The sequence below is a fragment of the Falco punctatus genome, assembly GCF_963210335.1.
Source record: "Falco punctatus genome assembly, chromosome: 15".
Taxonomy (NCBI): domain Eukaryota; kingdom Metazoa; phylum Chordata; class Aves; order Falconiformes; family Falconidae; genus Falco; species Falco punctatus.
In genome coordinates, this window is record NC_137595.1 from 15656039 (window position 1) to 15679287 (window position 23249).

The 23249-nt window shown below is 37.4% G+C and overlaps 2 protein-coding genes across 2 annotated transcripts in view; both read right to left on the minus strand.

The window, feature by feature from the left end:
* RNF128 (ring finger protein 128) overlaps positions 1 to 5010 on the minus strand; it is a 42052-nt gene extending 37042 nt beyond the window's left edge. The window contains exon 1 of the mRNA XM_080365785.1: positions 3604 to 5010. Within this exon, the coding sequence (XP_080221911.1) occupies positions 3604 to 3991 (388 nt within the window). The 5' untranslated portion in view covers positions 3992 to 5010. The remainder of the gene's footprint in view (positions 1 to 3603) is intronic.
* Positions 5011 to 5145: 135 nt separating this feature from the next.
* RADX (RPA1 related single stranded DNA binding protein, X-linked) overlaps positions 5146 to 23249 on the minus strand; it is a 28681-nt gene continuing 10577 nt past the window's right edge. The window contains exons 8-15 of the mRNA XM_080365687.1: positions 22767 to 22934; positions 22069 to 22229; positions 21383 to 21594; positions 20151 to 20219; positions 14948 to 15027; positions 10564 to 10857; positions 9110 to 9292; positions 5146 to 8224 (exon numbers count right to left, since the gene is read on the minus strand). Of these exons, the coding sequence (XP_080221813.1) occupies positions 8079 to 8224; positions 9110 to 9292; positions 10564 to 10857; positions 14948 to 15027; positions 20151 to 20219; positions 21383 to 21594; positions 22069 to 22229; positions 22767 to 22934 (1313 nt within the window). The 3' untranslated portion in view covers positions 5146 to 8078. The remainder of the gene's footprint in view (positions 8225 to 9109; positions 9293 to 10563; positions 10858 to 14947; positions 15028 to 20150; positions 20220 to 21382; positions 21595 to 22068; positions 22230 to 22766; positions 22935 to 23249) is intronic.

Consider the following 23249-nt stretch of genomic DNA (forward strand, 5'->3'; position numbering starts at 1 on the left):
AAAAGATAAAACCAAACTCCCTTGTGATGCACGGAGGCAATTTAGCTCACAAGGTTACAACAGGTATCGCACCAACAGCGAATAAGATCCTATCTCAAAAATACTTCTGAGACAACAAAAGTTAGGCTTTGAGGCGACAGAATATCCTGGAAACAAGCTGGAAGGAAACACAGATCCACAATATTTTTTTTTTTTTTTCAATTATTGTCAGGATTGCCAGTTATTTTTTACTGTACAGACAAGATGAGATAACCTGCTTGCTCCTGTTGTACAACAGTTGTGCCAGGGCACGCAACACAGTCCTGGAGGCTTTAATCGGTAAGAGTCTTCTTTCACTGGGCCTTAGAGAAAACCTTTCAGAACACACCTAATATTTTAGCTTAGCTGCTGTATTTGACTAGTATCCAAATGGCAGCAATAATGCTGGTCTTATTTATTTTTTTTTAATACTATCTCCTGTCTCCTATTTTGTCTTTTAAACAAACAGGAAAATAGGAAAAAAAAAACCCATAGTGACAAGAGGACAGAGCCCTCCACCGGCCCATGCCAGCACTGATCACAAAGCATGAGCCCAAACCAGCTGCTTCGTGACTTTGCAGAACAGCATTATTCTGCTACCATCTGTGGTCTGGTATTAAAGAAGCCCCAGAATACCTTGTTGAAATTTGGCCATGTTTCAAAAACTTGGTAATTCCTGGAATTTCCATTTAAGTTTCAAGGAGCAGTACTGTAAAAATATTGTTACGGATGCATATTCCATTTCCTTTCCAGAGAAAACCAGCTAAGTGCTGGAACTACTAAAAAGAGACATTTTTCTTCTAGCAAAAGCTTAGTCTCTGTACCATTGGATCAATCTAACTTTATACAAATAAGACAAAAAACCCTACAGAAAATCTTTCAGATCAAAGCGGAGCATTTCCCCACCGGTTATTTGTGTCATCAGAGAGGAATAGGAAAGTTACCAACATCTTGCCCTCTAAAATTTTCCATAGTAAAAGCTATTAATGTATCAGTTTTATCTTATGTAAGTACCCAGTAACAGGTAAAACTGATGACAGGTAAAGGGAAACGGGGTGGAGGATGAGGAAGTCACCAGGAGGGAAGATTTTTCTCTTTGTTCCTTCCCAGCAACTTTAAGTTACCGTTTCTGAGCAAAGTACCTGGACTTTGCTCAGAACAAACTGTTCCACTGCCGTAAGGCTGCGTGGATGTGAACGCAATGTATATTGTAATACGTAATATTGTACTGTTATAACAAAAAATAAGGTTGGCTAGAAAGCTCTACTGATTTTATGTTGAAGTCAGCCAGAAGGGAGGAGGATAGCAGGAAACTGTGGCCAAAGCCCCAGGGCCTCACAAGTAACCAAGGTGATGGGATTCCTACAGCCCTGCACAGCCGCAGGGGACAGAAGGTGTTGGAATTGATAACCCCAGAGGCTGCTCCTTGTTTAATCGGGAGCTCGCAGACGGCTGGCAGCAGCAGGGCAGATTTTTCTCCCGCTGCTGTGCCAACAAGGACACTTCATCTCCCAGGGTCCCCTCCCGAAATGGCAGAGAGGATTAATTGCCAAGTCTCCTTAGACTTCTGGGTGATGCCACTGTCACAGCTTCCAGCCAAATCTGGGATTTCCTTCCCCAGCCCTGTGAACTCTAAAAAAACATAGCTCACCTCCAAGCACCCTTTTGCTTTAAACGCTGTGCTGCAACGACCACCCCTCTCCCAGGCTTCTTCTGTTTTACCTAGAGAACTTATGGCTCCACGCTCTGCACTGAGGGAAAGAGAGAGAAAATGCTTCTATACTGATCAGATGAAGAGCTCATCTCACCGAAGTATTCTGCCCTCGCTGTGTTTAACACATGTGAGTACTGCACTGATTTATAAACCCTCTTTGCCACCAAATAAATAGTCATATCCACCTTAGTCCTATAGAAAGACTGTAGGGAATAGTCTTATAAAATTCACAATTTGTCTTTGAGAAAACTAAATTACATTCAGAAAGGTGGGACTTCGTGTCTTATGAAATACACTCTCAGGTGATATATCTGTTGTTTTCAAGGTTTAAAAAAATCTTTTTAGTTTTAGAAAAGAAAATAATCTGAAAAAATTAGGGTCTGCTTTCAGAGCTCATCCTAAGTAAGTACCTTATTTCTGAAGTCTAGTCTAACCATCGCGTTTGTGACACCACCGTCACCCAGCATGTCTAAATAATGTTCCATCCCACCCAGTGAGTGCCGGGGTAACAGCCCCCCCTGCTCCCTAGAAATGCAGCTGGCACCGATTTTGCAGCCATATAAAGCCACTATGATTCTTTCTTCATCCATCCAGGGTTCGAATGAGCTGGCACGCTCCAAAACCAAATTAAAAAAGCAAGTTAATCTGAATCTTGACATGCTGCTCAATAAGTCTAAATTGCTCCAGAGGTAGAACGAAGGCTTTGGTTTGTAGGCTGCACATTTCCAGTAAAACATTTAAGCTGCATTTGCAAACTCTAGCTCTACTATGACATCAGTTGAGTCAAACCTGGCTGCATAGAACAAGCCACTGCACTTTCAGTGCCATACAACGCTTTTATTGCGCAATACCATGTTCAGGATTTTTTTTTTTTTTAACTGAGCCTCACTCAATGGTTAGATTTGTAAAGCATCTGTGATGCCCCTACAGGTGCATAATGGAGACTCTGAGCCAGCCAGCTCAACAGCTGGTGTCTGCTGGCTCCTCTGAACTGCCCGGGCATGGGCTCCACAGCCAGAAACTTCCTGAAGTGTCAACCCCGACCAGCACGGGATGTGAGCCATAAAATGCTGGCTCATCTCCAGATTAAAAATTGCTCGGTTTGCTCACAAAATCAGACAAGCAAGACCTAAGCCAAAGGATTCCTAGAGCGGTTCCACCAAAGTATATTTCAAGGGAATAGCTATATATATGACTGCTTTGTACTAAAACGCTTATTAGACAGGTTGACCTAGGAGAACACACCAATAAAAGCCAAGCAATACAGTATCACAGTTAGTTTCTCAGTTCTTCCCTAACAACAGATCCATAGCTATTAGGGCCTGAACCGGCAATTACAATGATTTTGTCCAACTTTTCATCAAGAAATTGGGGAATCCCAGAAGAGGCTGAGATCAGCTGCTATTCAGAAAGGATTGGAACAATAGGAAAAAGAAAAAAAAAAGAAAAAAAGGCAAGATCCAGCTTGCAATCTGCAAAGCATATACCTATGCGGCAGACACTTGTGGGTTCTTTTGTGTCCTCTAACCCTGAAAATTGAACAAGTGCCTTCAAAGCAGACACTATGGGTTCCTCTGCATCACCATCTAAAATAAATCACGTGCTGCACAAGTAAAATTGCTACTAATCTCAGAGGCTCACCAGTTTGGCTACACTGTTCCAAACTCAGAATGTAACAGCATAGTACTTCTTACTAAGCACCAAAGTCAAGACTCAAATTACAGGTGACGTTTTTTTCCCCTCATCGAATTTCTTGACTAAAGCAACGATCATCCACAAACACAACTGCTCCCTCATAGCCTGGCCGTGCTGTCCTAGACTAAAATTCAGAGGAATAACAAGGTTTCAGCACCTCATGGTGTGATACTCACCAAGATGCGGCATCAGGGTGGCTCCTTTGTCCAGTGCACCATAGATCACAGCAGCCGCCGCACCCCTCCTGGCTGCAATGTTGATTTTTTCAGCAGCTTTGCAGTTGCCTTTTTCAATCAGTGCTATCCATGGTGCTTCTGTGATGGTGAACTGGGTATCTTCATCACAGGCTTGAAGATTAGCAGATTTAGGAATGCCCACAAGCCCCCGAACACTAGTTCGAGGAGAATGTAATCCATACAGGCCACATACGCAGTGCTCTGAAACAGATCTGTTGCTAGTGTTGTTGAAATACAGTAAACTTATAGAGGCATGCACAGAAAATGCCTCTGCAGTCTTGAATGGAATACTAAGAGCCACCATGAGGCAGAAAAAAAATGAAGTCATATGCTTGCTCTTATTAGCACAAAATGTAGATGCCTACAGATATTTTCAGCTGGTGCTGATCGCTGTCAGCTAAAAGCCTACCAAGGAGTCTGAAATTTCAGTTCCAACAGCAACACCTGACACCACGCTGGTAAGCCCTCGAAGTGTCAGTGAGCAGTGAGCATACCTGGAGACGGGGCTGGAACCTGGAACGCAACACAATTGACATGCCTAGCAACGCAGCCTGGACAACCTGCAACTAACCTGCATCCGTAACTTTCTGTCCTTTCTCGCACAGCACCATTCTCCCTCTCCATCTCTCCCATTACTGCACAAATTCTAGCTCTGACTAGCACCCTGCTCCTGTTTCAACTTCAATGTCACTTCAGAGGACCAGGTCATCTTTCATTCGGTGTTGTAAGCTCAGAGTTCTTCCTTCACAACGCCATCTGTGAAGCAAATAGCCTTGTTTAAAAAGTCAAAAGTGGCAGGAGGGAAATACTAAAAAAAAAATTTACCCATCTTACGGACTAAGATAACCAAGTAATTTCCCACATTTCTCCTTTTGGATTCTTTCGGTCATCTACTCTGTCAGGTCCAGCTTGTTCTGGTGTTTATAATGAAATGTTTTAATATTGACTTATAACCAATGCAAGAGATGTAGACTCACCTAAACTGATCACAGAAGCAAACTACCTCTTTCAGCCCATTTTCACCCTTGAGCTCACTTTCAAGATTTACATTGAGATGTTTGAATTATTATCACACAGATCTCCATTTCTGGATGTAGGCTCTACAGAGTCTTTCTCTGAATTCAGTCAGTGTTGTATCCCATAGCAATTACTAGTATCAACTCTTGTTTTCTTTCATTAGAACAGGAAAAGGAAAATCTTACTAATGTCAGAACTCTGTAGTTCATAATGAAAATAAAGGGAAAATTACGAAGCTCTCAAGATTTTTATCCCGTTTTCTTGCAAAAGTCATGCTGCACACAGTGTCGAAAGCCAGAAGAAGCTGCAATCGGTGGCATATATTTTGATGGAAGCTTGACCTAGTTCTTCTGTAAAGATTCTTTAGAAGAGTAAACATTAAACATGACTGGGGAGAAGATTCATGGAAAAAGGAAACAGCTTTCAGAAGTGAAAAGAAAATGAGAAGAAATAATGCAAGATATGTACACATATTAATTTATTTATTTATATTCTCCAGTTTTCAGTGTTACACTAGTTCTACATCACACCAATTAAAACCTGATCTTACCTCTAAGATCTATGACTTAGCAGGTTTTATACACTCAAAAGTACCATTAGTTACATACAGTTTACTTTCCTCCGATTTTATTTGAAATTAATGCTGGAGACTAAGAAACATGCAAATGTAAGATTTTAGAGTACAGTTCTTTGGCTGGATATGAATTCTACAGCTAGGAAATATGCTCGGATAGTATTTTTCCCTCAGCAGTGGCAATAAACAGCAGCAAGAAAGATGATTCCTACGACATTTTGCAGGAGTAAAGATGCTGTATCTTGGCTTAATATGGCAAAATTAAGATGTTTTTACAGATTCAGGATTAAAAATACTTTGGTCTTAGACCTATGTCAATAAACACCAAGTTAAATAAAACAGCAAGTAGGTTCTTTCGCTACAGTGCTGGTTTGGCAGGGATGAGGGAGACGGGCAGAGTGGAGGAACCATATATTAACACTGCAACACTTCAGAACTTAAGTTGGCATATTAAGTTCACTGTAACTTATGGGGATGGGGTAAGTGCCTCTACAGAATGACCCTGAGTATTGAAATTCCAAGTCTACTGCAGGCATTAAATATTTTCTAGCTGCGCACATCTATGTTACAGCCTGTACTTCTAACATCAGGACTTCATTCTGCAAGAGTATCTCTTTCCCAGCTTCTACCATGAAAAATTTCAAACAACACTTCTGTAAAGCATGTATTATACACATTCCACACCTTTCTGAAATTTCTTTTAGAGTTAGGAAGCCCTAACACATAGAATAAAATTATTAATGCTACATGTTTAAAGTGTAGTAAGCAGTGCAATGCAACAAACAGCCTTTGCTGCTTCTGTTGCATGGGATGGATGGAGTGGCTAGAACAACTGAATACAGTGGCTCTGTGCTCTGTGCCAGTTTTAGCCACAACAGTCCTTTTGAACAAAGATAACAACTTTAAAAATTACTTCTAGAAATATTGGTTTCATTAAAATTAGACTTCGACCTGAAGTATATCTAAATAAAAAATACTGGCTGACACAGTCAGCAGGGCTCAGTTTGGTACACGAAGTGCTGGTGCTATTCCCTCTCACCCTAGAGCAATGGCCTCTAATCTTCACATACCCATAAGCAACAGAATTACACAAGTAACATAATGCAAGCAACGCTGTACTCTTCTTGGGTCGGTACGTTTTCATTTTGCCTTCTGTGTCAACGTACTCTGACAGGCATGGGTTGACAAACATTGCTCTAGAATTAATACTATATGACTCGTACAAAATATAAACACACAATACAGTCACATTTGATACTTAGTTCCTGTGCAATTTAAGTTAAATTTTTCTCATTAATACATTTTTAAACTGTAAACCACTAGAGACTGAAAAACTTTATATATATTTTTCTTTAGAATATCAAGGCTTTTACTTTTTATCTGGTTACCTATGAACTTGTACTATAATAATGACAATTACATTTCTCCTTCAATTACCATTAACTGAAGTTAATGTAGTCCACTGTCCCCCAGGCAGATGAGTGAGCTACTAGTTGAAATAGATACTCCTCGATTACCAACGGGCAGCTAAAATGTGCCTAGAAGTTTTGCACAAAAGAATGAATCTGTTCCTATAAATTAACTGTGTGCTTTGGTCAATAAAGTACAATTTAATTGGCAAGCTTCCATAATGCAATCATTTCTTCTCAAAGGACTGAATTGAGGCCAGCATTTCACATGGACAAGTTGTCAAATAGCAGTGTGTTTTAGCTCCTGTTTGAGAATAATTTCCTAAGGATCCATCTGTACACATGTTTTGAGGCTTTTGGCACGGGAGGAAAAAGTGGGGTTTGGTTCTGAACACAGCAGGGGCCAGCCACGATTTAGTATACAGGCAACAAGTTGACAGAACTTTACAGTCTCTTGCTCTTGTGGAAGTAGCAGCTCCTCACAGCTGCTGAGCTCCTTCATGTGCTCAGAAACAGCTATTGCTAAAGAGGATTTCGGTGATTAACAGGAAAAAACACTAACGATGTGACAAACTGTTTCCTGCCATGCTAAGCACTCCTTAAAGACATACTTCTCTTGCAAAGCTAGAATCAAGTTCCACTAAAAAAGCTTCTTTTTAAAAAATAGATATGTTTTAAAAGATTAATAAATAAGATATGCTTAAAGCCTTGGGGTGCTACACTTGCTACCCAACACTGTATATTCAAAAGCAAATATACAGAACCACAGCAGTCGGCCTTGCTCAGGTAAAAAGAACTGAAGGTAGCTTCTTGGATCACTGAGTCCAGTCACCAGTATTAAGGCACCATGGAATTTAACTCCTTTTACAGACACAGCACAGCTTCAAGCCTGAGAAGCAGTTAGGCTGCCCCTAGTACCCCCCACTAAGAGATCACTACAGAACATAACAGATCTAATTCTCAAAATTATTTAAGTTTCCAGCCTAAATTTATAGCACAGACAATTAATCTTTTTGCAAACACTGCCTTTAATATTGGGAAAGCCTGCCTCTTCTCTCAGTTCTCACCCTGATAAATATATTTCCTGTGTTTGTATGTACACAGATGGAGAAAGAGAGATGACAATCACACTCCTTGGTATCCTATGAGAAAGTAAATTCACTGTATTGCCTATTCATTGTTCTTGAACATAAGTGACCAAGACTTGTGTAATATCCTTCAAGACTACCAAAACACGAAGGTAACAATCATCCTTCTCAGTTATACGGATGACCAATACAGTGGCTAAGAATCATAATTTTATGTTTGTGTCTGCTAGTTCTAGAAAAGTGCAATGTGTAGAGGGTGTAGTCAAGTTACAGCAGTTTTATTTCCCTCCTTCTGAAGTATATAAATTTGAAAAATAAGTTATTACATTACACTGGATCCATCACATCAGGTTCCACTGTCTCGTAGATTTTGCTCAGAAAGACTTCCACTTTATCATCACCCAAGTGACAGATGTCCAAGATGCAGATAACATGCTTGCTGTCTAGATCCATTGCTGCTTTTACAGTTTCATCTAGAATTTAAGAGAAGGTGTTTTAGTGTACATACAGGAAAAAATAAACTGAATTGACACTGTTTTCAATGCAGTAATGTGTATATGATCAACCTTCTTTCAGTTAAGAACCTCATTCTATTAAATGCTGGCCTACTGCGATTTTTTTTTTTTGGTAGACTTTTATTAGTAAATTCAATCACCAGAAATGACAGCATCAGAAATTAGATATGGAAAAGCTGAAATATGCATTACTTAACCATTAGTGATTCCCTGATTTGACAGCGTTATTCAAGGAGAAGTAAAGACGTATTTAGATAAAGTCAGGTCTTTCTATATAAACATGCAGGAAAACACAATGCTTATATAGCACTTTAAAGTATGATGCATGTTAATAATGTTCACCATACTAGTTGTGAGGTGCTAGTAATTAGAAGTGTAATCTGAAGGAAAATAATTCAATAGCAGGGAAATACTTCAGTTTATGGGCACTGTAGGTTGCATTACAGCAGCTGTTCAAAGTGACCGATACCAGTGAGCGGACCGACTGGCAGGAATGGCACTCCATTACAAAGCAGATCAAGCCAAACATTCACACACTCAGCCACACAAACCAACTTCAATGTCAGCATAATTTTGCATCAACAAATAACTACAAATACCAGCTAGGTCACTTAGTATTTTAATATCTAAACCACAAACTCCTATCTTCAGAGTATGAGAACAGCTTCAGTAAAAACTGCCGTGAAAATTCAATATTTCATCTGTTCACCAAAGATGGTCACAGAATTCAACTATCTTCCACTGAAAAGGTTAACAACAGCGACTTCTATAGAGTATAAACTCTTGCATTGAAAGATAACACAAGAAACTATAATGAGTAATGTCAGTGAAAGGCAGTCTCACTTGAAAGTGGAAACATGTCATGAAGTCTTCCGCTGCTAGTGGACTTCTGCTGACATGCAGAGATGCCGCTCATACATGACAATAATGTATCATTTTGAAAGTCTTCCAGTTGAAATAAGTGGGGATCTTCAGTACAAAGCAGTGGAAGAAATGCAACATCTACAGCTACATCGTGGTTTATACCTGTTAAAAAAAAAAAAAAAAGTATGTTTAAGTTAACAGAAAACTTCATTGTCAGCCCGTCAGCAACTTCATGCACCATTTCTTCTTTTTTTTTTTAAAGCCAAACTATTGCAGGCTGAACGCCAATTTTTATTTACTTGTTCTTTGTCCATTAGTTAATAACAGGTCTAAAAACATATATGTATATATATTTATACAAAAGTACATTCAAATTGATATTATGTTGTAACATACTGTGATTTAAGGTCAACAATGCTGTCAGCTCAAAAAATATTAAACCAACATTGGAAGCCATTTCACACTACTTTTTAACTTTATCGCTGCTGCAAGGGCAGAGAAATTAATTTTACAACCATTGTATCTATGCAGTACGAGGTGCAGAACTCGTGCTACTATCATCTTGTATATTCTAAGTCCAGGATTCTAATGACTATAAATATTCAAACACCTTCCTGCAAATCTCCCTTAGCCAATAATGGAAACTTAAATTATGGGAACTTAAGGCGAGCATTGTTAGGCCACGCAATTTCCTTCTCCTTTTAATGGGAAAACAAAATCAAACATATTGATATCCCACAGTAATGCTAACAGATGCACACCAACATGCATATTTGTATTTTAACAAATAAAGATCAATCAGCTGATGCTTTGTGCTGACAGAAGCAGCAGAGCGCAGTTGAGTATAGCTAAAATACAGCCCTTTGCCTTTCTTCCATAGTAAAACTATTTAGGAGCAACACTACTCAAAAAACAGCTGAATGAGAATAAAGATCAAAAGAAGCATTTATAGTTGTCCTTTTCCCTTTAAGAACACAAACTTTTTTCTGATGAATACCTCTCCAGCAAGAAAGTCAGCTGACAATCAAGGGCAATTGAATAATTTACCTCATTATGTCAGACTGGTTGAATACTGAACAGGACCCGATTGTAAGAATCGGTAGCTTAAGGACTACACACATTCTTCAAACGATACATATGAACCTATACACAAATTTGCAATTATATGAAAAGTGATACTAGAACCAAGATACTCAGTCATTTTGTTTAAAGGTATTTTTAATATTTACAGCTTTCCAGTAAAAAATTATCCTAAAACACAACTAACAAAACCCTGAAATGTCACTCACTCATTTTTTTTCAACGTCAAGAATCAACTGATTAGAGATAAAACATTCAGTTTCTGACAAACCTTCATGTCATTCTCAATTTAATGTCGCAAATATCTTAGTGCTCATTTAACTGTTTTTAGAAGCTGAGTACCAAATACTTACCCAGAACTGTTACTTCATAATACCCGAAGCCACTAGCACTTTTAAATTCATTGATATTTTCACCTGTTCCTGTTTCTTTTGGCTGGTGCACTGCTTCATGAAGGTTGTACTGTTGCATAAGTAAGTCTTTGTGCACATAATCAAATTTACGTGGGATGCTTTCTGGGAAAATTGTGCTGTGATGCAAATATTTCATTAACTTGTCTTTCACTTGAGCCCACAGGTCACTCTCCCATGAATCACAAACTCTTCTAGTCTCTTCAGTTTCCAACGTGTCACTCATTCTTTCTCCATCTATTACAAACATAGAAAATATTTAGTTTCTTACACGCTCGTAGAATTGTATCACTTCTCTTCTAGGTCAGAAATTTCATTGGAACATTTCAACTAGAAAGACATGGCAGAACATTCAAAACATACAACACAATGAATTAAAACAGAGTTGGAATGTAAACTGTTAACCTTAGAGGCTAGACTTGTAGTAAAAAGACTCAATTCACCACATGAAGAGCATCATCGTGACTTGTTTTTGGAGAGCACGTAACTTGTTTAATGAACAGCCAGAAACCATGAAAACAAGTTTAATATGGGTACAAGTGAAGGTAAGTTTTTCCATCCCTTGCACAATAACTATATGCTTACACTGAGTACCATGCTACATTTAAAATTTCTTGCTGTACAGTGATAGCTCCACTCTTCTTTCCTATTACGTGCCACTTAAGATTGTTAGTGGCAAAAACATACATAACCAAAACTTCCAATTCTGAAGCCAATCCCCTCCCCCTCCTTTGATCTTATCAGAAAGTTAATTTCAAAATACTCCCAGTACAGCCTTGTATCTCCTCCATCTCCTGTGAAACAACTCCTCTCATCTAGTAGCCTTCTGAACTGGGTATATTGTCCACCCCAACATGTCTCTGTGAACATACGCTGTTTTACTTTACCTCTTTTTAGTGTCATAACTGCTATGACGGAGTATCAGGATGTACATAAACGAAGAAACCAGAACGTACACAGACAAACTTGACACAACATTTGCAGGAACATTCAACAAGGGAAATAAGAATTCTGCTGCATTGAATTAGACAACAGCGGACAGTGAATTTAAAGAAAACTGACACAAGAACTTAAATTGAAAGTGTGCTCTGGGCTGCATAAAGCAGTCTGCAGTATTTTTTCCTCACAGAACTGGAATTCATCATATAAGGTAAAGAGGCACATGAAAGCTGCTACATGAAGAAACATTCCCATTCCCGCCCCCCCCCCCCCCCCCCCCCCCGATTTTATTTGGAGAATTACAGCATTCTCTACAAGCACAAAGAGTATATATATAGTATAATACTATACATTAGCAAATAAAGTACAAAAAAGTTTCAGAATGTAAGTAGTGGGATTAAAAAAACCCACCTTTGTCTTTCTAAAACTTCAGTCATGACTTTACTTTTCTATCTCAATGTTATCACTGCTGGTGTAATTTGTGTGTCTTACTTCTATGCTCATTATTAACTTAGCATAAAGAGATGGGTAGTTAGGACAGCACAGTAGCAACAGCCACCACTGGTTATATATAATAAAATATATACATTATTAAACAGTGAGATGCCGAAATCTTTAACAATCTGACCACACTTTAGAAGAAACATAAAGCAAATGTTTGACCTCCTCTGGCTCCAGAGGGTCTCTTGGCAGCGAAGACTACCTTCTTCTTTAAACCAATCAAAAATACACAAATGCCTATGGTGAACTTTAACCACGTATTTCCCACAAAAAGCAACTGAGATGAACCTATTTTGAGTTCAATTAGCAGAATGTTTTTTTTTTAATCTACTGTATAATTACAGTACACAACAGGATTTTTTTAATGTAAAAAATGAGAAGTTAATTTGGTTATCAGCCTACACTGTTACTATAAAGTTTCTTTCTTGCAAAGTTTTGTTAGTAAATCTGAGTCAATACATTTCTGCTTTACAGTTACGTTTTATGTTATCTTACAGCACCAACTGCAATCTTTTACTCCTTTGTAGCTCTTGCAAAAAATAGCATCTGCAGTAAATGAAATTCTAGTTAAGTGAACCTTATCCTCCACCCCCAAAATATTTCAACATTTAAAAAATTAATTTTAATAATATGTTTTGTTTTGGATATCTCTATCACCTCTTCCTTACATCTATTCAATGAATACTCAAAAAGTGTTACTTTGATGCAGGCTGATATGAGCCAGAGCTGCTAAGAGACAGAAGCATCAGCACCTCTAATATACAGTTATAAAAGGGCGAGGGGGGGGGGGGGGGGGGGGGGGGGGCAGGAATTTTCATGTTTCCATAAATAGACTCTAAAGGCAGTCTCCCTTGCTGGTATTTAAAACCCCAAAACCTCTACCTGGGACCATGGTAACAACACTATGAAGCTTAGAGCATCACTTTTCCATTTCATATGGTACCTATGACCTGCATATCAGTAAATGGAAAAATAAGTATATGATACATAATTAATAAACAATTTCAGAATACTGAAATAAGGTATCTTCAAAAACTGAAGGAACATAGCAAAGAAAAGTTTTCACTTTGATATACATACAGCATAATTAGTAGGCTTGTTAAGCAAAATATAAACATGCTGTTATTTAGATAAAACTAGCATCAGCTTAACAATTAGTATTTTATGTAAGACTAATAATATTGCCAGGAGGACTTAAGTTATGTGAGAAAAAAAATATGTGTAACATTAGTAGCTACATTTACTAACACATTAATTATAGCATACTTACTTTAGACGACAGATTGATTCATTTATTTTGGACTACACTCAGCCAATGGAAGTTAAATAGGGTTTCACATGCAGTGAGGAAATACCAGTGTAAATGATATTTTAATTTAAGAATATAAGCATCTAAATGTATCTGTATATTAGATATAAATATTTAAATAAAGTATCTATTGAAAGATTTCTTTAGTAATTAAAAAAATGGGAAGATGTACAGTGAAATACATGCCTCATTCCTTTATCTGCTTTTAAAAACCAACCTTTTAAATCACATAGATTTATTCATTTCATGAGATCTACATGATACCCCAACAATTCTAGAGAGACTAACAGTATAGTACAATAAACTCCACAGCTACCAGAACTTCCTATAAAAATAAGATCAGGTGAGGACACTCAATCTCATTTCTTGTTTTTAAAAGCAACAAGAAATGTCACTGACATTGGTTTATTACAACCAATAAAGTAATTAATTATCAAACTTGCTTAGGGATATGCTTTCTTAATTTTGAAGAACAGATCTCTACATAGTGCCTGAGGCTGCTCTTTCTCTGGAATAAAACTTTAAACAGTTCCCTATACAAATTTTTCTCCAATTTGAAAGTCTCCTGATCATTTCAGTCTCTTAAAATATTAAAACACTTGGGAAAATCAACTGTAATTTCTATTGCTTTAAAGCAGCATAATGGAATAGACCATCATCAACAGGCTACAAAGACAACCTATTGCAGTCATTACTAAATTAAGATGAACTGCTACCTTGCAAAAATAAAAGGATGGACAACATTACACATAATATAGCTACACACAGAAGTAAATTGGGAGATGTTAATGTTGGGACAGATGCTAGTAGTAGACAAAGTTTTAGACAAAATGATATGACTCTGTGTATTGTCAGCTTTCAAAAGAGGAAAACATGTCAAAATATTTATATCAAATAAAAAAACAGACCAAGCTGCACATAATGACAACTGACAAGTTAAATTTCTTTCTCCATCCAAAATAGATGTCAAGAAACTAAATGCATGGAACATGGGTGGGTTTTTTTCGACTGCAGAGGAAGAAAGAAAAATTAATATTAACTTCGAAAAACCCCTAAACAAGACATCATTCTTATTATTGGCTTGTATGTTTCATCCATTTCCTCCCCACATCTTCTATTTGTCTTTTTAATTAGGTACTCGCATAGCTTTGGGGCTACCTTCCCAGAGAGGGACAATTTTATCACAGGCAGATCACTATACCAAGAAAACTGTCAATAGAAAATGTGAGGTCTTATGCTACTAAGTGCTTCTGAAGTACAAAACTAACTTAAAACGTGTATAAAGCAACACTGAGAATTTATTCCCCACACTGGAAAAAAGCCCACCACTGTCCTTCCAGCCATCCTTTAGAACACATCAGGGACACAACTGAGCAGAATGACATCAACAATATGTTGCTACAGTGGCTCCCTAAAGGTTGATGCAGCCGGATGTACAGAACTGTTTTGACAAACACGGGTTAGATACATGCCAACAAACACAGGTTATAAGGATATCTTTGTCGCCCGTTTTGCACCTGCAGAGCAGAAGCAGGCTTAAATCTCCTAAGGTTACGGCAACAACTATTTGCAACATACCTGTGCAGCACTGTAAACTGTCTGATACAGCCTGTCCATTTTTATCTTGCACAAAATCTTCATGTTGAAATTCTTCCAAGCTATAAAAAGAAAGTTATAGGTTTTAAAAATATATATACACACACTATTTAACCTCAAACACTATGCTGCAAAAATTCAAACCTTGACAGATTTCAAGTGATAAATGATACAAGCTTGAATGAGTGAGCACTAGTACCTGGTTTCATATCACCAGACTTGTAATACAGCAGCTTGACATAATGAGACCTACTACGCTCGGTAAATCACTTTTGAAGAGTCTAGGACAAAAACTGCTGTATTTCTTCAGTTCATGAAGCAGACAGTGAACTATTTTACACTCAAAACCCAGCGTTTGTTGCCCTCTACCGGGCACCGACTGGCATCAGCGTGTGACAAAGCTGAGAGCACAGATGGCCAATAGGTTTATGACTCGATTCTAAAAAATGGTTGCACAGCATGCTGCTCCGCTTTCACATCAGCACCCTTCAGCAATCAAAACCAAAGCATGAATGGAGTGGTGCCATCACTCCAGAATCCAAAATGATAGAGAAATTCCAAATACATTTTTCCCTTTGGATACACTACCATGTTGTAACAATCAGGTCAAATCAAGCAAACTAGGTTTTTGTTTACTTTCATTTTTAACCATGGAATTTTGCATTAATGGTAAGCAACTATTCTCTAACACTCTCAAATCAATTACAAAGGATATTATGCAGGAGACAAATGTAACAGATACCGTGCAGCCACAACACGGTAAAATAAGCTCTTAAGCTCATTCATTCTTTTCTTTGCTCTATTCCTCTTGCTATAAACTCAACATGATACCTGTATAAACTTTGGAAAAAGACTATCTTGATTATCTTGCATCACAAACTGAGACACGGGCAAGACTTTGTTAAAGTACCACTAAAATTCCAGACTACCAAAGTAGTTACTAAAAAAAGTTTTTAACTGTAAATACGCAGACAGTAGAAAAGGAATCAAAGACAAACATGCTGTTTGGTGGAATAGTCTCTATTTCAGTCATAAGGATGTACAGGTTTTTTTTCCCATTTTTCCCCATTTCATACTAGGATATATCTGGAAAATTTCAAATCAATGTTTCATAACAAATGGCCAATATCTAAAATCTAGTGAAAAGATAAAAGGAAATGCATTGTGGATTTTGAGTATGAAAGCATGTTTTATGAAATGCACTATCATCATGATGTGGACTAAGTACTAGAGTGACTTTCTCGTGATCTCCAACTTAGGCACAAAAGAATCCCCACTCCAGAAGCACAAACTGTGCAAATGAGGTTCCAGCCACCTAGTTTTGTAAATAATAATTAAAAAAAAAAGATGCCACAGAGAACTCTAAAACAGCATGACCCTACTTGCATCCCACCACTCACACAAGCTTCTGAGTATAGAGTTGTGCTGAAGAGGCTGGTAAACAAAAATTGTGTGTGTTTATGTGACTTTGTAGTCCAAAGTATTTTTCAAGTTTTCAGGTCCAGGGCAACCTCAGAAAGGTATATGCAAGATGTCAGATCTAAGTTTATGCAGTGGTATTTTTACATTTTCTGATGAAAGGCAGCAGGCAAGTTTGTCTTTTTCTAAGATGATAATTCAGTAATTACATTGTACTTTCTATGGCATTATTTCTAGATAAAAGGATGTTTCTGTGAAAATAGTATCTTATGAAGAATTAATTCCCATTTCAAGAACCATAATGGAAAGTAATTACTGCGTATGCCTACCAATAAATTGAACGTTTACATACCAGCTATATTAATACATTTTCAAGCCATTAGAAAACATTTTCAAAAGTATTAACAACAGTAGTCCAATTAAAAATTAATGTCCACAAAACCAATTCTCACTTTTGAGATTTGGACTTCTCAACAAGAAACATGAAATTCTAGCACAATGTTAGGAAAGGCTTGCTCAGAAATCAACACGGCAAGTTAGCCAATTTCCCTCTTAACTAAAGCAGAGGATTAAATCACGTCATAGTGCTGACAAGTTGGTATTATGGAAATGGTTTCTTTTTCTTTTAAAACTGTCTAGTTTTGGATGTGAACAGGCTCTGATTTAGAGCTAGTAAAGCCTCTGAAAAATCTGAAAATAACTTGTCACAATTTCTCCCCACTTCATTCAAAGATCTGTAGCTGGGATGATTTCTCCTACCTGCTTGACATTCCTACAGGACTGCTTTGTGCTGAACGTGTGTACAGTGTAACTTGGGCTAGGTCCGTAAGGGAAACCTACGCACAGTTTATATGCTTCTTTGCCAACCAGTATGTCTGCAAGCCACTTCCCATAACCCTAATTCTTCCATTTACGGCAATATGCTGTAACTGTTGTGCACCAAAACACCTACATACCTATTTTGCCCATGCCAGCTTTACGAGAACCTGTGCCATGCCAAATTTGCTATTCCCAGCCTGCATTCCGCAGACTCCTTTTCACAGATGCCTACTGGCAAAGAGCCTTTATTGAGTATTTCTAGATGCACTGATAGTCACCTTTTCAGTCATTTTACTTTAAAGCACTGTCAACAAAAGTAACATTAATCAAAACAGATGGCAGACAAAAACTTCTAGGAAATATTGGGAAAATAAGCATGTCTTGTGCTTCATACCTATTCCTAAGCACTGGGACTAAATGTGATAAATAAAATGAAGAAATAAAATAGTTACAACTTGTAGCTATACTCAAATGATGCAAGGAATTGAAAGTGCCTCAAAACACCGCACTCACTGATAAAGCTAGTAAAAACCTTATTTTGTAGACTGGTTTGAAATCAACTTGACTCAATTGTCACGATACCATTATGGTACATGCATCTACCACGGTAAGTAACAGAGAAGCCAAACAGCCTTCTACAATAATTTGACAGGTCTACACAAATTGATTGTTGATATCTACCAATTTCTCTCTGAATAAATCTGATTTACATGAAGAAGCAGTCTGAAGGAAATGTCAAATTCTGCGAATCTTTCAGTCATGCAAACCTCAAGCTGAATTCCCCCATACTATAAAACCCCCATCCCTTAGCTCTCATCAGAAGGGAGGGAAAAAGAAGAAAACAGTTTAAGTTACGTAAATATTCAGAAGCAAAACTGCAAGGATAGAAGCATACAAGTTACTTTCAAGCAGTGTAGACTGTGAGCATGTAATGCACCAGCAACTCCATGGTAACTGCACTGCTAAACTTAGAAAGATTAAAGAAAACTGTTGTGTGTTTTTTCACTTCCACGTAAAAATAAGCCTTTCTGAAATTCCTGATCTTTTCCCATTCACAATAAACGCTGTCAATTAAATTACACTGGGGTATATTAAATACTTAGAAGTACCTTTATGCCAAACGTCTCTACTAGCAAGGATATGAATATCAGCAATAATATTAACCAGTTTCCTCTTACCTTGTTCTTTCTGAAACCCTTAATAATCAGATAAATAAGTTACCTCAAAAACGTCAGAACTGAGGTTGTCAATAAAAAGCCTTAAAATAAGATTCTACTGTTTAAAAACAAAATTTTACAAATGCAACCACATGCTGAAAAACTGCACAAAATACTTGACACAAAATAACCTAAGCTAGAATATATATTTCAAAATATATCTCTACTGTTGCTATTTCATCAACGTACTAAAATATTTCAGTGAGAGCTGACATTCTGCTACTTCTAAGCAACAGAACAGTAAACAATGCAATTTGAAGGTATGTCAGGCTAACTTTCTATTTTTCTTTTGCTATTTGGAGAATTCAGCACAACTTCATGGTTAATTATAGAAATACACAAGTTACCTTTTAATTATATAGAGTGAAACAGCTTTCCATAATCCAACACAGATTTTCTCCTCCTTTAGTTGGGAGTTCTAGCACTAATGGCATAGAGTAGACACACGGGTAGCGAGGAGAGTAGCAGATTGAGAAAAGCAGAGAACAAAGTAAACATGCCTTAACTTTTTGCTTCACTTTTAGAAATGGGGAGAAAACGGTCTTACCACCCGCCACCCCAAAGAAAAAAATAGAACATTTCTCAGCAAGCAAAAGAAAACAGGATTCCTCACATCCCAAAACCCCTCCTGATTTTCCTATGGATTTGTGCCGCAAGTCCCAGCAAACTGCTCTACCACCTGTAGGGATGTGACCTTAAAGCCAGGTGTCACACACTGAACAGGCTGCAGAGCCAGGCAACCAACTCCCCTAGAAAACGCAGTGTCTACCCAAGAGGACCAGAGGAAACAGACATATAGGCTCAAAACTGCCTCATTTATCCCACAGAAGAAGCCTTTGCAAATTAGGGAAGAGGTGCTACAAGTAAACTAGGAAGGCAACTGAGGGGTATACATACTCGTGACACAAGCCCAAATGACTGCTGCCAAAACCCCCAAAATCCTAAGTTACTGACACCAAAGAGCTCAAACATTCAGCTTACCCAAGCTGTGTTTGAAACAAATGACAAGAATTGATGGCCCTTAAACAAAATGCACAAAGGAAAGTAGCTTTTAACCCCAGATTGGCAAATATCAACATTCATTCAATTTTCTTAATAACTTCCCATTTGTAGTTATTTCATTAGGTTCCAGACTTGTCAGGACTCTGGATTTCAAATTCCTATCAGGATTTTTTTTTTTTTTTTAATCCTTCTCTGGATGCCAATCAAGTTCAATAAAAACTTGAGTGTTGGGTAGTGAAAGGAGCCAAGTGGCTTCTCAGGGACAACTAACTACACTAACTCGTCTGTAGCATCAAGGATGATGTATGCTCAGCCACTGCTAGCAAATCCATTAATGCTGTCACATTTTTCACTCTGCATGCTAATTAAGCATCCCTCCCTCCTACCTTTGACTCTCCTACTTAAACTGCAGTCTCTCTGAAACAAAGACTACATATATTACTCTGCTTAGCATGATGGACCTCTGTTACTGTATGTTCCCCAAGTAGCACTAGTAGCAGTATAACGATATGTTTAACATCACACTCAAAATCATGTTTCAGAATAAAATAATCCAATATATTTGAACTAGAATCAGAGCAGAAGAAGTGAATAGAACGTACTAAACTCTATCCCGGTCTGTTCTTTCACTTTACTTCCATATGATTCCTGATCTGTAAAAGTTTCACTTCAAATACCTCTGTTTCATCATTGCAATTATTAAATATAATTAGCTTCACATGACTTACCGAAGTTTTCTTCTTGCAGACCGTGTGAAATAGGAGCAAGATGATACAGGAATAACAGAGGCACCTCCCCTTAAAGTAGGAAATTCACCATTATTTTACACTACTTATTTAAATAGAAACACACAAAGCAAAAAACATGCACGTTTTTAATTACAAGCAGAACTAACCTAAGACACACAAATGTTAGAATTTTTCTTATGGCACAGAAATCCACTAACAAGTTTGCTGTAACCCTGCCAAGACAGAACTTCTATTCATCAGGATTTTCTTAATTTTTCATTCAATCCTAATCATATTTCTCTCATTTTCCCTCAAAATGTTCTGAATACCTGCCCTCTTCCCACATTATGACTTTTGGACAGGAAAAGTGGAAAAGAGAAATATATTCTTTACAGCATGAGAAATCCACTACAAAAAAAAAAAAAAAAAGTAGTGACTGGCTACATTTCTGCAACGTTAAATCTGTCAATGTATACACCAGGCTTTTAATATACCAGTATGGGGTACATTAGATTTTGCACAAACATTGCCACAAAGGGCAACTGCATACAAGCAGATATTTTACTCTTGTATCTAGTATGGCTGTATCAGACAAATTACTTGGTTTTATTCCATTTCCTTGTTATCAGACAGATATCCTTTGTCTACATCTGACTAGATGTAATACAATTTTATGAAATCCCATCACAAGCAAAACATAGTACCAAAAGTTATTTCAAGCCTTTGGGTCAGGACATCACCACCACCTACTTGCCTTTCTGACAGCAAGTTACAGCTACATGCAGTACATTCTATTAACCAGGAAGAAAAAAAATGTTTGGCATTAAGGAACAGGTATACCAGATCCTGATTCTGCACTTTCAGTGAAGAAAGCTTATTTCCTCACACCACTGTAACTTTTGCTTGTTCCACAGCTATGTCACTAAACTATATACAATTCAATTATTAACTACTTTTATGCCAAATCTGTGAGATTATCCACAAAGTAACATTAATATTAATCAGAAGCAAGCACTGCAAACCAGAAACCTGCTTTAAATCAATTCCTCATTAGCCTGAACAGTATAACCGTCATCACCTTAAGCTCTGAAAAAAGTACCTACCTACCTTTTAAAGATTAAACTACATAGGCCATTAAAGCTTTCTTACATATTTTCTATGGCCTGGGCTGTGATCTGATTTCTTTAAACACTTTCTAGAACATCCACTACATATTTGCGAAGAGAGCTTACTGTTCTGCATCTGTATTTAATCTGCATGATATCTTTCTCTTGGCTGAATTCTTTTTTGACAGTGCAGCTTGGTGCTGATGCTCTTCCCCAGGAGTGTAATGTGGCCCCAGAACAGACATAACTTCTTCATTCTGAAGGTTGGTGTTTCTTCCCTTGTGAACATGGTCTTCTTTGGACTTTGCAGAACTTTCAAGAGACTGAGGAGTATCTTTCTGCAACAACAGTAAATTGTGTAAGAGTTTCAAAGCACTTAAAGCTGTTGCTTCCCTCTCAAAAACCTGCAAGTTTTAAAGTAGCTTTGAAAGGAACAAAAAAGTTTACCCTACCTTGTGAAAATCATGTTATATCTAGCAGAAATTATCTTCTAATGGTATTAACAAGATAAATTCTGTCTAGAAAGTGACAGTGAGCATGCTGCGGTAGTTGCCAAGTCTCTCACACTCTAATATGCATTAGGTTACCCAGTCAGTCAAACTAGTAACTTCCAGTTACGTAGTTTTACAGAGGACTGCCATAACACTTTCAGAAAAGCACTGAGACATTGCTTTTTAAAAAGTTCTAGATTCTCACTTTCAAAAATTTTGCTCTCAAAATGGCAAGTGAAGTTAATCATGAGGCAAAATTCTCCATCCTAATTACAATCATAGCTGCTGAAGTGCTACAGGATTCATTCTCAAAGACTGTACCTCAACAAGCTCTACTCCTGAGGCTTCTTCAGCTGCGTTGCTACATCTGATGTACCTTATGGCACTAATAATTCCCTGAACAGCAATGCGCTTGCGTTCTCTGTAGTGCAAGGCTTCAATCTCCTTCCCCATTTCAGCTATGGCTTTCAAAACTGTCTCAACTGCAAAAAAAGAAATTTCCACATAAGTTTTAAAGAATGACAATATCAAAATGTCTGAACACAAGACTCAACAGAAAAGTAAAGATAATTTGTTACTAAATACTAAATTGATTTAAAATAAAATTTTGGAAGATTTTTTGTTGTTTACACCACATGGAAAGACCTTTAAACAATAAACCTTTTTAGCTCAAAAGCTTCCCCATTATCAGATATCTCAGTTTCAGGTAAAATTTCTAATTCACTGTATTCTTCAGTATAACAGTCTTTAATTCTGATTTAGCAGAACATTCAGAGTAAAACTTCCAGGCAGATCTGTAGCTCATATAAGCTGCGACAGTTCTGCAGCTAATGGTGCCGTGATACTTGCTGTAAGATGAGGATTTAGCCTATAATACATTCTAGTGTTCTTAAATGACATTAAAATTCATGTAATTACTTATCGTAACTGTGCTGCTTATTAACTGATACTTTAACTGCTTCGAGTAACACCAAACTGAAAAAGGCTACAAATCTTAAAGATACTTTACGGTATGATACCTTTATTGTTTTTACAGTATTTCAAAAAGTTACTTGGAGGTCGTGGAAAAGGATAATAGCCACCAATGACAGTTTTCTTCATTTGATTAGCTTCGTTTTGTGTTTTAGTCCATTGAATGAAGTTTTTGACTTTAGTATCCTTGGTGTATGGCTGGCCCTTGTGCCACCCTTTTAAAACAAAAATAATCAGGTTACTGTCATCTGTTCTCATCCTGAAACTATGCTGAACACTACACAGAAAAAATGAATTGAGAAAATCTGAACTAGAGAATACAAAAGACATCTTTCCACTTGTCAACCATGTTTTATCAAATGGGTATCTTGAATTCCTTGACTAACAGTTGCATTTGACACTGAAAGTTAGACAACTGTTAAATAATAAAAGGAAATAAAACAACTAGTAAAAATGCTGCCAGAACACTTTCTTACAGAGGCATACAAACTAATAAAATTATCAGAAACTGTTTTATTAGCAGGAAAGAG